This window comes from Urocitellus parryii, chromosome 11 (genome assembly GCF_045843805.1).
Source record: "Urocitellus parryii isolate mUroPar1 chromosome 11, mUroPar1.hap1, whole genome shotgun sequence".
Classification (NCBI taxonomy): domain Eukaryota; kingdom Metazoa; phylum Chordata; class Mammalia; order Rodentia; family Sciuridae; genus Urocitellus; species Urocitellus parryii.
The window spans coordinates 116,482,161-116,498,758 of record NC_135541.1 but is presented as its reverse complement, the minus strand read 5'-3'; the positions used below and the strand labels follow the sequence as shown (position 1 = coordinate 116,498,758).

At 38.1% G+C, this 16,598-nt stretch overlaps 1 protein-coding gene across 1 annotated transcript; it reads right to left on the bottom strand.

The window, feature by feature from the left end:
- Positions 1-13,860: 13,860 nt before the first annotated feature.
- Or10j5 (olfactory receptor family 10 subfamily J member 5) lies at positions 13,861-14,790 on the bottom strand. Its single transcript, XM_026408006.2, has one exon. It carries the CDS (start codon positions 14,788-14,790, stop codon positions 13,861-13,863), a length of 930 nt encoding a protein of 309 aa, XP_026263791.2.
- Between the last annotated feature and the right edge of the window lie 1,808 nt (positions 14,791-16,598).

The following is a 16,598-nucleotide window of genomic DNA, read 5'->3' as shown; positions in this document are numbered from 1 at the left end:
CCCAGTAAGTCTCAAGTTCTCAATCTGCAAATATTTCAACTAAATTGACAGAAGTGCATTAAAATAGGCTGGAAATCATAATGAAAAGCTTATATAGACTATATATTAATTGCCAATATATTAACTATGTTTATTACACTTAATTATTAAGATTGTTTTATTATTAAATATAATTATATATCATGTTTTATATTTAAGTTTTTGTAAATGTTCCACAACTGAGACACGGGGACAAAATAAATTTTTAGGCAATATGGACTTTTCTTCTATACCAATATTAACATTCAAAGCTATAAAATTTTCTCTAAGGACTGATTTAAGTGGATTCATCACTGGTTTATAGGAATGCATGCGATTTATAGGTGTTGATTTTTATATCCTGCGACTTTGCTGAATTCATTTATTAGTTCAAGAAGTTTTCTGGCGGAATTTTTTTGATCTTCTAAATATAGAATCATGTCATTGGCAGTTAGTGAAAGTTTGAGTTCTTCTCTACCTATTTGTATCCCTTTAATTTCTTTATTCTGTCTAATTGCTCTGGCTAGAGTTTCAAGGATGATGTTGAATAAAAGTGGTGAAAGAGAGGATTCTTGTCTTGTTCCAGTTTTTAGAGGGAATGCTTTCAATTTTTCTCTCTTTAGAATGATACTGGCCTTGGGTTTAGCATATAACATTTACGATGTTGAAATATGTTCCTACTGTCCCTAATGGCAATCATCAAGGGTAGTAGCTCAGTGGTACAGTGCTTGCCTAGTATGTGTGAGACCCTGGGTTCAATCCTCATCACCACAGAAAAATAAATAAATAAAATAAAAGGTATTGTGTCCATCTACAACAAGAGCAACAACAACAACAAGAATACAGGCAAATGTAGGCAAGGATGTGGGGGAAAATGTACACTCATGCATTGCTGGTGGGAATGCAAATTGGTGCAACCACTATGGAAAGTGATATGGAGATTCCTCAAAAAACTTGGAATGGAACCACCATTTGACCCAGCTATCTCACTCCTTGGTTTATACCCAAAGGACTTAAAATCAGCATATTACTGTGATGTGGCCACGTCAATGTTTATAGCAACTCACAATAACTAAACTGTGGAACCAACCTAGGTGCCCTTCAATAGATGAATGAATAAAGAAAATGTAGTATATATATTCGATGGAATATTACTCAGCTTTAATGAAGAATGAAAATTATGGCATTTGCCGATAAATGGATGGAGTTGGAGAATATCATGCTAAGCTAAATAAGCCAATCTCAAAAAAACCAAAGGCAAAATATTTTCTTTGATATGCAGATGCTAATTCACAATAAGCAGTGGGTAGGGAGACAGGGAATGACCGAGTTGCTTTAGATAGAGGAGAGTGAAGGGAGGGGAGGGGATATGGGGATAAGAAGAATAGTAGATTGAAACAGACATTATTACCTTATGTGCATATACGACGGCATGACTGGTGTGATTCTCCAACATGTACCATCAGAAAAATGAGAAATTTTACCCCCCCCCCATTTATGTATTATATATCAAAGTGCATAATGCATTCTACTGCCGTGTATAACTAACTAAAACAAATAAAAAATTAATTTTAAAAAAGAACTGCTTTAATTCTGTCACACAAGCTTTCATATCTTGTGTTTTCATTTTCATTCAGTTCGAAATATGTTCCAATGATCATTGTGATTTCTTCTTGGAGCTATGGGATATATAAGAGTGTTGTTTAATATCTAAGTATTTGTGGATTTTCCATATATATTCTGTTGTTGATTTCTAATTTGATTCTATTTCATTATTTAGAAAATATTTTGGATCACTTTAACCTTTTAAAATTTATCGGTGTTTGTTTTAAAGTCCAGAAAATGGTCTTTCTTGGTGAATGCTTCATGATCACGTAAAAAGAACATGTATTATATTGTTAAATAAAATGTTCTGTAAGTGATTTGAAAATTTTTCACATTTTTATACTTATTTTCTGTCTACTTGTTGCATAGATTATGTAGAGAGAACTGTCGAAATCTCCAATTATAATTATGGATTTGTGTCTTCTTTCAACTTTGTCAGTTTTTGTATCGTGTTTGAAACTGTTATTTGGTATGTGCAAACTTAGAATGCCACTTCTTCTTGATAGCTTGAGTGCCCTTCTTATCATTATGAAATGCCTCTCTTATGTTTGGTAAGATTTCTTTAATGAGACCTAATAGATATGATATTAATATAGTCAGTATAGTATTCTTATTTGTACTATTTGCACGGTACGCAATGCTGCATCCTTTTTACTCTGATATTCTTCTTTGCATTTGAAGTATGCTTCATGTGGAAGGAAATAATTGTCTTGCTTTTGTTCTGTCTGATGATCTCTCCATTTTGATTAAAGGGTTCACAGAATTGAGATTTAATGTAATTATTAGTATGGTGAGGCTCAATCTATCATTTTGCTATTTGTTCTATTTGATCCACTTCTTTGTTGTTCCATCTTCTCACCTTATCCTGCCTTATTTGGATTGTGTATGTTTTATGATTCTATCTGATCACCAATATTGGATTAGTAGCGATACCTATTTGTTCAATGTTAAGTGGTTGCTCAGGAGTTTATACTGTTCATCTTTAACTTGTCATCAGAAAACACAATGCCACCTCACATGCAAGGTAAAATTATATAAGGTACTTTCATTCCTTTCTTCTATTTATGTGCTAATCTTTTCTTACATTTTATTTCATTACAGTTGAGGCTATACCATGTATCTTTTAAAATGGATTTTTTAAAGTGTGCCTTATGTTCACTCATAAATTATTAATTCTTTACTTTCTTCGTCCCTGTCTATATATCTATCTGCATTTCTATTTGGTGACACTTCTCTTCCATTTGAAGAAATGTTAATACTTATTGTGGTACAGGTCTGTTAGCAATAAGTTCCCTTAGCTTTTATTAGAAAAAAATATTTATTTGGACTTATATTTGAATAATATATTTTTTTCTGAATGTAAAATTCCAGGTGTACAAATTTTATCTTATAGCACTTTAAAGATATTGTTCCACTGTCCTCTGACTTGCATTATTTTTAATAAGAAGTCTGATTGCTTTTTATAGTTATATATAGTCCTTCTCATATGGTAACTTTTATAATATTTTTCTCTTCATCACTGGTTTTAGCAATATGCTTTTGATATGCCCTGGTCTGGGGTGGGATATGTATGTGAAAGTGAGTTTCTCTCACTTGTGCTTCATTGAGTTTCTTGTTCTGGGGCTCTAGTGTTTGGATATGGTTTGAGTATGTGCCCTGAAGGTCCTTATGCTGGAAGTTGGATCCCCACTGTGGCAGTGTGGAGAGGTGGAACTTTTAAGGCAGGCAGGCTTCATGGAAGGTAATTAGGTCATGGGCTACCACCCTTGGAAGGGATTGATGCAGATTTCATGGGAGTCTATTAGTTACCCTCCTCCCCCCTAATTTTTTTTTTAAATTATGAGTCTGGCCCTCCCCCAATCTCTTGCTTACTCTATCATCCTCCCATGGGCTCCTACCATGATTCCATCCACCATACTGTCATGCCATCTGCCATGAGGCCCTGTCCAAGCCCAGGAGGATGCTCCCACCACACTCTTGGACTTCTTTAACTCTAAGTAAAATAAATGCCTTAATATTGTTTCTTAATAAATTATCCACTTTCAGGTATTTTGTTATAATAACAAAGCCCATTAATAAAGTGAATTTTTGATTTCTAACAAATTTTAAAATAGCCATTGTTTATTCAAATATTTTCCACTCTGTCCCTGTCTATTTTTTTTTTTCCGTAGACTCCAATTACTTTTATGTTCGGCTGCTTGATCTTTTTCCACAAGTAGCTGAAGTTCAGTTTATTGTTTTCAATTATTTATTGCTTTCTGTTCCTATTTGGATAATTTCTATCCTTATGTCTTCAAGTTCCGTGATTTCTTCTTCTGCAGTTCCTAGCCTATGGTTCATCTTATCCAGAGAAATTTTCATTGTAGTTCTTCTAATTCTACAAGTTACATTTGATTCTTTTAGATCTTCCACTTCTCTCTTAATTACATCCACGTTTTCTCTTAATCTTTGAACATACTTGAAATGGTGCTAACATCCTTGTCTGCTGATTTCATCCTCTGTTTCATTTCTGTCTCCTTCTTTGGAGTGATTTCTCTTGTGACGATAGGTGACATTTGTGTTAGTTGGCTTTTCTGCACTGTGATCGAAAACCTGACAAGAACAACTTCAAGAGAAGGAAAATCTTATTGGGGGCTTATCATTTTAGATCATTCTGTCTATTGTGGGCCAACTCCATTGCTTTGGGTCTGAGATGAGGCAGAGATTCAGGCAGAAGAGTGTGATTGAAGAAAGCCGTCAGCTCGGGTAGCCAGGAAAGGGAGAGAGGGAGAGAGAGAGAACGAATGAGTGCAGGAAGAGCCAGGGACAAAACATAATCCCCAAGGGCTTGTCCCTATCCATGACCTACTTCCTTCAGTCACCTCCCACCCGCCTACAGCTACCACTCAGTAATCCATTCCAATGAATAATCCAGCAAATAGATTAATCCCCTTCTCAAGTGATAGTTGTCAAGATGTGATCATTTCACCTCTGAACATTCCTGTATTTCCACATGAGCTTTTAGGAAGACATCTCATATCCAAACCATAACAACAGTCTTCTGTGTATTCACATATCTAGAAATGCTTTCGTGAATGCTGAAGATTTTTAATTTTATGTATGCAGAGTTTAATTTTTTTATGCCTTTAAAGAGTATCAACCTCTGTTGTGCTATCTATTTGGGTTATTAGTGGATCGGTTTGGCCCCATTAGGCCTTCTTCCTAAGTCTGATATGGCATACAACTCAGCCTTTATAATCAGGTTGGAGCGCCTTACCCCAAAGGTCTAACCTGCCTGAGATCCCGGCTGAGGCCTCAGAGTGTCAGCTCAGCTTCTCTGCTCTAGCTTGGTCAAACGCCAGCATATCACGGCCAAATGGAAACCTCAGAACCTTTGTTTAGCTGCACCTCCCCATCATTGTACTCTGCCAGCTTTACGGTCAAATGTGTGCATAGCCTAATATTTTGTTAAAGACTCTGGGGATGCTTATGCATATTTCTAGAGCTCTTATTTTGTGCATATTCCTCTCTTCTTATACTCTTCTTCATAATTATCAGCTACATTGGTAGCTTTGGACTTCAATTTTTGCCTCCTTAGCTCAGCAAAACCTTGTGTTCTGCTTAGACTCCATTTCCCTGTGCTATATTTTACAAAGTGTCTTTAGGGGAAAAAAAAAAGCAATGGTGCAGCTTAATTTTTGTATTTTTCTTCTCTTGAGAATTAGAGTCTTTCATTGCTTATTGTCCTAAATCTGAAAATAATCAATTCATATGTTTTCCCATTAAAAATACCTGGTTTTGAAAGGAATAATTAAATAACAGCTATTCCCTCCTGACCAGGAGCAACAGTCTATAATTGACTTTGCATCTCTTTTGTATACCATCAATTTATTGCCCTTCAGCTTCAAATCTCCTTTCCTTGCTTACTCTGGAAGGAATGAAGCTGGGCCCTTGACACCTACCCTAATGTTAAGCATTTTTAACACCAACTGCTATAGAAACATGGCAGTATGAGGGATTTCCCCTCTGAGTTCCAGAGTAATCCACTGGGCATCTCTCTTGAGGATGGATTGACTTCCCCAACACCAAATTTCTGCAACATGGGCAGCTTCACCAGGATCCAGCTCCTGAAGTGTGGTGCAGTCACTCATACCAGTTTTCTTCAACATCTCTCTTTGTATAGTGGAGCACATTCACAAGACGCCTTTCTCTGAATAGCTTTCACGAGCACACCGGAAGGGGGATTTCTGGCAAACTCCAAAGTGTGGATTTTCAGCCAGGTGTGCTGGCATATGTCTGCAATCTCAGTGACTCGGGAGGTTGAGGCAGGAGGACCTCAAGTTTGAGACCAAACAAAGCAACTTGGTGAGATCTCAAAAAAAAAAAAAAAACTGGGAATGTAGCTCAGAAGGTTTGCCTTTTCCCTGGATGCTTGTCACGTCTTCAGTATTCATATTTATTCAATTTTCCTAAATGCACATATACGATTTCTAGAGCAAAGCCAATCTCTTAATATGATCATTGCACAATCAATACCCAGAATAACATTGCAGCATCTCCACATTCAGCACCCTGCAGAGTGACAGGATAAAAACCAATTAGAAAAAAAATATCCCACACAAGTGGCAAAATTACCCTGTATGCAAGAATTGAAGAAATATGAATGTTTTCCTTTTAAAAATGGGTAAAAGACTATTTGTCTTCCTTGGTTTCCGAGAGCATCTCCTTGGAACAGGATGAAAAGAATCCTTATTCTGGCACTTTGGTATATAAATGAATTTATCTAGAGAGAAGATAAACCCCACATTTATGGATTTTACATACTAGAAATTTCTTCCTGGCCTCAGGTTTCTCCTGTTTTGAAATTTAAACTCGGGGAGATAATGCTTGAACTTAAGTACTTAGCCCAAAATGTAAAAATGTGGCTCTTGGAGAGATATAAGAAGGCTTACTATACAGAATCAATCAGCTCCACCATTAGGGTAAAATAGCAATTTACCATTAGGGTAAATTGAATCCTCAGTATATGTAAGAAGATAAAATATTTATAGAGAAAAATGAAAGCAAGCATTTTGTATTATTATCATGTTCCATTCCATGGGAACACTAAAAAAAAACCCCAACGAAGTGTGTTTTCTCACACTATTTTAGCCCTAGGAATAGTTACTGTATCTGCTCTGCCTACATTGTTTATAATTACCTTCCCTAATTGCTATCAAATTCCTCATCATTCCAGTCCCTTCTTGTATTTAACAATTCATTCTCTTAAACTCTCTATGATAATTCCTGTGTGCCTTTTTGTCTCCTAATTGGGCCCTGACTGGCATGCAATTCATTCTCACAAAGACTTCTAAGGCACTCGTTATCTTCTGACCCACAGATCCTATTTGTACATATTTCCTCAAGAGAGTTGATAAGTGTGATGTCGTGGGAAGAGGTACGACAAGCAAGATTTTTGTGATCTACATTATGTCAGAGGGAAGCAGAAAGAGCGTAGTCCTAAGGCAAGACTGTGAAAGTAGACTATTGGTTCTACCAGGTAAAAGCCACCAACTCTGGTCATCCTTACAACCGATATGGAAACAAAGTCATGACCAAGGGCCAGGTGCCATCCTCATTTGCTCCAGTAGAGGTTCTTTTTATTTGGGGGCAGCCAATGCAGTTAGTGTCATGAGCTGATTAAGTTTATAGTAGTTCACAGTCTTTCTCCAATTTATATTTGACTTTTTCGCAGACCAAACTGTAGAAATTCAATGTGTGTAACCCTTCTTTTTCAAGTTTTTCATTGTGCCATTCATTTCTTCCTTTCTTGCAGTAACGCAGTATTGCTTCTTATTTACAATCCTGGTAAGGAAGTCCAGCTCTAGGGACTTTCACTTGGTACTTGCTATCCTAACGGTCCACGTCCTATGGGGCAGTCACTTTGAGTATTCTGCCTGTTGCTGTGTATTCTTTGTTGTTGTTGTTGTGTAGATGTATACAACAGTAGGCATATTCTGGTTACACATGCAAGAACTGGGGAAATAATCACAAGAGAGGTCCTTGAACCAAATTATCAGACCTGAAATAACACTTTATCTATCACCTGACTTAAGACAACCTAATGAAGTATCAGAGACTCTTGACTGGTTTCCAGACCTACGATAATTCAGAGACTCAGAGCCTCTGGATTGAAAGGAAGGTCAAGTCTCCTTGAGGAAGTACCTTGCATCACAGATTCAAGTACACAGTTGTACATCTTCCACCAAAACTTCCCACCAAGGGAAGCGTGGCCAGACACTAAAGCAACTGCACTGAGCAAAGCAAACTCTAGATGCCCACCAGCCTCTCCTCATTTCTGCTCTGTGGATTAACAAATGCTTCACAACATCACAGTCTTTCCCAGAGTTGGAATGGTACCACTTATTGTTAAACCAAAGCATTTCATAACAGTATCTTTACATTTACCTCTTTCTTCATGCTATCATTGCCATGTATATGACTTCTATACACATTATAAATATATGCCCATTATGAATTTCAAAATAGCAGGTCATAATACTCTTACCAGGTGATACATTTTTAAAATAAATTAATAAAAAATATATTATTGTATATCTACTGCTTTTTACCATTTCCATGATCTTCATTCTTTTCTGTAAGTAAATTTAAAGTTTGCATCTGGTGCTATTTCCCTTCAGCCTGAAACATCTTCCATTAACATTTCTAGTGCTGCATAAATATCTCAAATTTCACTTATCTGAAAGTGTCTTTACTTCCTTTCATTCCTAATGATATTTTTGTAGATATAAATATGTGGTTTAAAACCAAGGTGTTCAATTGTCTTCTGGCCTCCATCATTTCTGATTAGAAGTCAAATAAAAGTATTATTTTTCTCTAATATGTAACATGTCACTTTGATGACTTTCAAGATTTTATCTTTAGTTTTAAGATTTAACTCTGATATACATAAATTTGATGTTCTTTTTATTTATACTACATGATATTCACTGAGATTCTTGAATCTATAAGCTTATAATTTTCACTACTTTGGGAAAATTTCAGCCAATGTATCTTTAAATGTTTCTGTGGTACATTCTATTCTTTTTGACTGAGATTCTTAAGTTCATGAATATTAGATTTCTTATTTATTGTACAGGCCATTGAATCAATGTTCATTTTTTTCCCTTCATTTTTAACCTGTTCTTTAGATTCAATAATTCTCATTGATCTATTTTTAAGTTTGTTAACTTTATTCTGCCAACTCATCTATTGTTAAGCATATTAGTAAATTTTTCATTTCAAATATTTTAATTTTTAGGTCTAGATTTCTTGGCTAAAATTCCATGTTTACTCATTACCGGTAGGTATATTTTCCTGGAAGTCCTTGTACCTATAATACACCAGCCACTTTAAAGTTCCTGAGTCCTAATCAATTATTTCTGAGTTGGTTCTTATAGACTGCTTTTCCGTTGGCTATGGGTCACAATTTCCTGTGTATTGAGCACTTATTGTATGCCAAACACTGCAGGTAAATCACAGAGATTCTGGATTCATAAACCTTCAGGCTCTTGAGTCTCTGAGTAAGCTTGGTATCGGGAATCCTCGGTACAACACAGTGCTGAGACAGCCTGAACCTATTCACTTTGACTTCTCCTATCAATATGTGCAAGGGTGAAACTCACCAATCCCAAGACAGGCTATTCTCTTTTCTGGGGTTCTTCAGTACCCTGTGTTTAGCATTAATTTAGTACTTGGTTACAAATGGGTTGCAAGTAGACTGTTACTCAAATCAAGGATCAGGACTTATTGATCTCTGCATCTCTAGGGCCTAACCCCGTGCCTGACACATAGAGTGGGCATGCATGTCATATTTGTTATATGAACCAGCTAGATAAATAAGAGAAATCACACAATGATAACACAAATTTCATAGAATTCTGAAATATATGGATCATTTAATTAAGAAGAAAGGGTCCTAATATAAACTCAGTTCCAACTTAATATATCAAGTGCCCATGATAAAATATAAAGAATATATTCATGATCATGGATAGACTTTGTTACAAAGACAGGAAAGGAATTATGACATTTCAGAAAAAAAGTCTATCAACACTGAAAATAATAGAGATTTAACATCTGAAAAGTAAAGTTTACTTATTCATCCTAGTTTACTCCCTGAGGAGAATTAATAAATTATGCGTGTTCATGGATATGAACGAAGTAACAGAAATCATGGAGTTTAGGCTGAACAGATTTGTAATTGAGGCTCATTTCTATTTTAGTCCTACTTCTCTCTCTAAAGATCTATAAAATCTTGGGAAAATTATTTAAACTATTCACTCTTTGTGGATTTATATAAAAAAGGGACACTGATACTTACTTTATGGAAGTGCTAGGAGAATCAAATGAGATCATAAATATGATCTCAAAGAGCTATAGAAATATCAGGGACAAAATGATGCAAATGAAGCACTTTTTACCACGATGCCCATCACATCTAAAACTCCGAAATGTTAGCTCCCTCCCCCCAGAAACACCCAGGTATGCATGTGAACACATGCTTACACACACACATTCATACATGTGCATACACCTCTTTAAATGCATCTTCTTAAAAGTTCAGTTCTGTGTGCCTCCTGCTGGCCATACAACCTGGGCCCAATTTTCTCTCTCCTGCCACTCTCCTCCTCTCTTTTTTTTCCCCAGAAACAAGTATCCTCATTAATAAAATATTTTATTCTATTTATCATTGGGAGTATTGCAGCTATTTTCTCCTCTAATCCATCATGGGTTGCAATCAGGAAATGTGAAAAAAATATCAAGTACAACTGGCTTTTCTCTGAAGAAGCTACAGAGTCATCACTGAGAAAAATCAGAAGTTTTAATATCCATAATCGTCTTTTAAATAATTTTTTTCCTAAAAGATAAATTTTGAAATAATTCTGGATTTTTATGGGTCTAGCTATCACGTGGTCAATTTTAAGTCTGTCAAAGTCATTGCCCCTGGTTATGGCTTAAAACATTAATCCACAGCATTAATACAGTTTCCTTCCAAAGAGGGACTTGAGGGCTGGAGATGTAGCTCAGGGGTAGAGTACTTGCCTGGCATGTTTGAGGCCTTTGGTTCAATCCTCAGCACGTAAAAACAAAACAAACAAACAAAACCAGATTCTTTTCCTAGTGCAGTCTTAAGTGGCTGATTATTGTAAATATTTGATAAACAGTCAACTGAGTTTATGGAGCAAGGGAGCAATGTTTAGAGAATTCTATAATGGGAGATGGTCACCTCTACTCTGTTATCCTCTGCTAACTGTCTTTAGATGAAGGAATGCTGTAAGGCAGAGGGAATATGATAGGATGTATCTATCAAAACATAATAAGCCTTGAGAGCCTTGGACAAGACCTTATACTTAATAGGTCTTTGCATGTTCATTCATCCAAAGATAAATTTAGCACCTACTTTTGCTGAGCGAATACTCAACATAATAATAGGCAGACAGAGGTGAATAACCCCCTGCCCTCCCAACACTTCTGGCTTCTTCAGGCTGGTGTGTTTCTACTTAGGCTCTTCCTATTCCCTAGATCACCCTCTCTCACCCACCCCAGACATCAATCAACCCAACACCACACAAAGTTAATTACACATCAAGTCACTATGAATTTTTTTTCCTGACCTCCTAAATAGATGTGACTAATTCTTCTTTAAAAAAAAAAAAAACAATACTCTTGACCCCAAACAACAATTTTGTACATGCACTTAAAACAAATTTTTGTGTTGCTTCTTTTGACTGTCACCCTCCATTGAACTGTGAATAACATGGAAACAGAGTTTCCACATTACTCATCCTTGTAACCTCAGAACTAGTGAATTGTTTGACATGTAGTGCTTAAGAAATGAACATAGACTGAGGCAGGTGGAATAAATAAATTATTACAGGAATTATTTTTCTCCGGATGAACAAAAGAGCTGAACAACAACAACAACAACAAAAAGTACTAAGTGAATAGATGTATTTGCGATATGCCATGGAAGAAAGAGAAACATGGGTATTGCAAGAAGAAGAAGATGATGATGATGAGGATGATGATGATAAAATCAACAAAGATAATAAAACTAGCCCCACATCAGCCAGCAACACAGATATTATGAATAAATTATAGGAGGCAACACCAAGTGACTCACTGTTCCTGACTCATGCTGCTGAGAGGGCCGAGGATCACTGAGACCTACCCACTCTTATACTCTTACACACTCTTATACTGTCACTTTCCAGTTATCTCCTCCTGTGAGTCCAAAGACCTGCAAAGTATGTGAACAACTACCGCTGGTGGGCTACTCACTCACCTATTCCTGCAGGGAGAGGCAGGAATGGTGTTTAAACACTTAGGGAATGAGGAGAAAGAGATGGGAAATGCTCAAAAAAAAAAAAAAACCCAACTTGCCCTCTGATCCCTCAAATTCCCAGCTGGAACCACCCACGTCTTCTTATGTTCTCCAACTTAGTAAAAAAATAGCAGTGCCCATGTAGGTGAAAATGGACAGGGTAGCGAGGCCCGGCGGCACGTGCAGGCAATCCCAGTGACTCAGAAGGTTGAGGCAGGAGAATTGCAAGTTTGGGGCCAGCCTCAGCCCCTTAGTGAGACCTTGTTTCAAAGTGAAAAATAACAATGGGCTAGGGATGTAGCTCAGTGGTAGGATGCCCCTCGATTCGATCCCCAGTACCCCCAAGAGGGGACAAATGGACAGGGTTCAAATGATGCTTCTTTAAGAGAGTTTAAAGAAATGTGGAAACCAAGTCTATGAAGAGAAGTTGCATCTTGTCTCATTTCTATTTGGATTTGAGGGAAGGAATACTTAGACTATAGTGGGGAAAACACATCCATATTTACATTCAAAAGGTAGTGAATAATTTTAAAACGTTCAAAACCCTCCAACACTTAAGTCTTAACACCCCAAGGTAACAATGAGCCTCAAATTGAGGCACCTCTTCTAGAAGGATATCAAGAGCTAGTTCAAGGTCATCAGCTATTTTATCTCTCAACTGGCACAGCCTGCCACAAAGGACAATTGCAGAGGACCCTATACCTCCAACTTACGACTTCCTCACATAGGAAGCTACAGAACAGACAGGAAAGCACACATCACCTCAAAGATGCTCAGTCCTATTTCTGGGACTCAGCATAGAAAAATAAAACTGAAAAAATAAGGAATCAGAACTGACATGGGAATGGGATAGAAGCGGGTGCCATGAGTGTGTGAAAACTTTTGTTTTCACTTAAGAAAGTACCTGTGTCACTTGAGAAAGTATCTTTCCATTCAGTCTCAGAGATAAACTCCGAAGGGAATACCACAAAACAAAATGCTCCCACCATCTACCCCATTTGGAATATAAAATAACATAACATGGTTATGTTTACTTTAATATAAACAAGTTCCTGGAGAAGTATAAAGTTTGCACTATTTACTGCATGAATGAAAATTAATGGCATTTAATTTGAACTCTGGAATTAGCACAATCCATACCTAAGACAATGGCATTGCAGGCTCTATATAAAAATTAAAAATCTTTCAAGTGTCCATAGGTTAAAAGGAGGAGTCTTTATGAAAAGTGTATATGGATTTTAAAATGTAGTTATTGAAAACTGTAGTTATGTGCTTTTCCTGCTTAGCCTCTAGGGAATAGCAGAGATTTTTTGCCTTTACTGCAGAGAAAAAGAAATACACATAGAAATGGATATTATTAAAGAGCTAATATTGCTGGATAATGAAAGGGATCTTTTTTTTTGAAAGTTCTTCATTTTTCAATCAACAAGAATTAAGAAAATATTTTCTAAAATGACTGTTACAGAGAGCATTTTTTTAACTTTGGACAAGGAAAGTTCTTTCTCAAGAAAGAAAGCTCTTTCTCATTTCCCTCTAGAGGGAAATGAAAGCTGCTATTTTCCTAAGCCCCCTACCACCTACATTCCAATGACCTGTGCTCCATAGCCCTATACCAGACCAGGTCAAGGATGTGACTGTCAGAGACCGAGTGGGAGGCAAAAGAGGTCTCCAAATCAAAATGGAATGACTCTCATACATGGTAACAAAACATTGGAGCAGAAACCGTGCTTTCTGCCATCCCCAGAATATTAAAAAGAAAAATACGTCTGCTGTCTGACATTATTGTAGCCAGATGCTGTATTTGATGAACATTTGTGCTGCGGCTTATTTGTAAGTAGACACACACCACACTGGGTTGAAGGTCTCCTGCCAGAAAGGTTTCCATCTATCTGTTAAGAAACGCTTCTGCCCACAGCTCTGCGCAGGGCATCCTTGACCTCCTTGTTCCTCAGACTGTACACAACAGGGTTCAGCAGGGGAGTGATTATGGTATAGGTCACAGAGAGAAGAAGGTCTTTCTCTACAGAACTCTCCGACTTGGGCTTGAGGTAGGCGATGGAGGCACAGCCGTAATGGACGATGACCACGGTCAGGTGGGAGGCGCAGGTGGCAAAGGCCTTCTTCCGACCTTCAGCAGTGGCGATTTTAAGAATGGAATAGATGATCAGGATATAGGAGATGGTTATGAGGCCTATGGGCACAAGAATCACAAATGAACTCACGCCATAATTAATGATCTCGTTGATAGTGGTATCCACGCAAGAAAGTTTCATGACTGGGTGAATGTCACAGAAGAAATGGTCCACCACTGTGCCACAGAAGGGCAGATTAAACATGGCTGTCACCTGGAGAGTCGCCATCATCAGGCCAGTGCCAAAGGACCCACATACCAAACCGGCGCACATTCTTTTGCACATGATGACCGTGTACCTCAGGGGCGCACAGATGGCCACGTAGCGGTCGTAGCCCATCGCTGTGAGAAGGAAGCAATTATTAATGGCCAAGGTGACGAAAAAGAACATTTGAGTCGCACAACCTGGTAAGGAGATGGGCTGGTTATAAAACACCAGACTGGAAAGCATTCGCGGGACAATGACCAGTGTGTACACCGTCTCTGAACTGGCCAGCGTGCTCAGGAAGAAGTACATGGGAGTGTGGAGGTGACGGTCAACACAGGTGATGGTCACAATGATGATGTTTCCAGCCAGAGTGAAAATGTAGACGGTTAGGAAGACCACAAAGAGGGTGGTTTGATGTTTTCCGAAGCCAGAGAATCCCAAGAAGATGAATTCTGTCACTTCCGTGAGGTTCTTTCTCTGCATTCTGCTCTACCAGGGTCTGAAAGCAATAGAACAAATCATCAAGGGGGAAACTTCTCATTGGCAACTGGATTTTAAAACAAAGGACAATGATGGCTAAACTGAGAGAGTGAGCTTTTCCCTCCTTTGTGACCGGCAAGTTCTTGTTTAGGGTCCTTGCACAGAGAGAGAGAGAAAAAATGTTTTCAATGTTTCTTTCGGTGTACACAGGTGAACGCTATCCCTGCAGAGCAAACTTTCTGCACCGGGAGATTTCTGAGCACATGATCATCTCACAGACACTCCTGATGTCAGAAAGGGAAGGGGAAACAGCGAGGAGGAAATCAGGTTCTGTTCCAATGCATAACAATATCGAGCACTCAAACCCTCTTAACAAGAACGAATACCACTAAAGTGCATGTCAAGGAAGCCATAAAGATAAGTGTTTGGGAACAAAATGATACAGCAGTTATGAAGTATGCAAGCTAGACAGACTTTGCAAAGCGGTCGTTGGATTTGACGATCAGATCCCCAGTAACCTTTTCCCCGGTGTTTAGATTGAATTCTGAATGTAAGAACTTGATTTCGGAGAGGTAATAGGGTCCGGATGTTTCATCAGACCCTCAAAGCAGAACAATGACAAGACGTCTTCTGCAATGATCGGTCCACCGAAATCGATCACTCCAGTCCCATCCAAAAAAAAAAAAAAATCTCTCTTTTGTTGATTTCAGTAGTCCTTTTGAATGCATCAGGAAGACGGGGTTGTGATTGAGAACTGAGAAAATATTGTTTAGTTTTCACTGTAAGACAACTTGAGACATAGACAAGGGAATGTAAACTCCAAGGTTGAGAGGAGACAGATTCTGCCAGCAGTTTGGAACCCAACTGACATCTATTTTTAAAAATTTGATGAACAGTTAATTTGATCCAATTATAGGAAGCACCACACATGAGTCCCCTTTGTTTGAAAGTGAGCCCATTTACCCTCCCTGTGGGAGGTTGAGGCAAGATGATCACAACTTCAAGGCCAGACTGGACAGCTTACAGAGACCCCACCTCAAAATTAAAACTAAGAAGGTCTGGGGATGCAGCTCCGTGCCACTGGGACCCTAGGTTCAATCCCCAATGATTAAAAACAAAACAAAACAAAAAGGGAGGGGAAGCATATATAAGTTGTATGGAGACCATGCAGCTGATCCTGCGGCTCTCTACAGTGATGGTTTCATTGATCTCTCTTCATTTTCAGAATTATTGAAATAGGCTTCCCTCCCTCAACCTCCATAATTCTTTCCAAGTTGGCGTGAGCATGATCATGCTCGTGAAGTTGTTTGCTCACATGTGGCTGAAGATGTGTCCACTGCTAAAACTGTTAGACTTGCTTTTTCATGCCTCTCTGCATCGTTTGATGCTTCTGACCCCTGCCTCCTGGACACATTCTCTGACCTTGGTCTCCACGATGACACATTTTTTTGCCCATCTTTCCAGCACTCACGCAGTTACCTTCCACCAACCAGCTCAGTCCACCCACAGCATGATTACCATTTCCTGTCCTCTGGTTGACCCTTGGCCCTGGCTTTTTCTCTTTCCATAATATCCCTCACATTTTTCTTTCCTGTTATTTTTATGTTATATTGCTCAACTCTCTCATTTCCATCACCAATCTTTTCCCCATTTCTCCAACTTATCTCTCTCTTGGCTTTTCTATTTGTCAGTCTTGCCATCATAATTGATCTAATTATAGGAATTAGATTTTGTACTTTTGAAAGTGAACCAGCACTTTTCGGGTTGTGTGACCCTCCTCGATGATTTCATCAGCAATCCAACCAATCAGT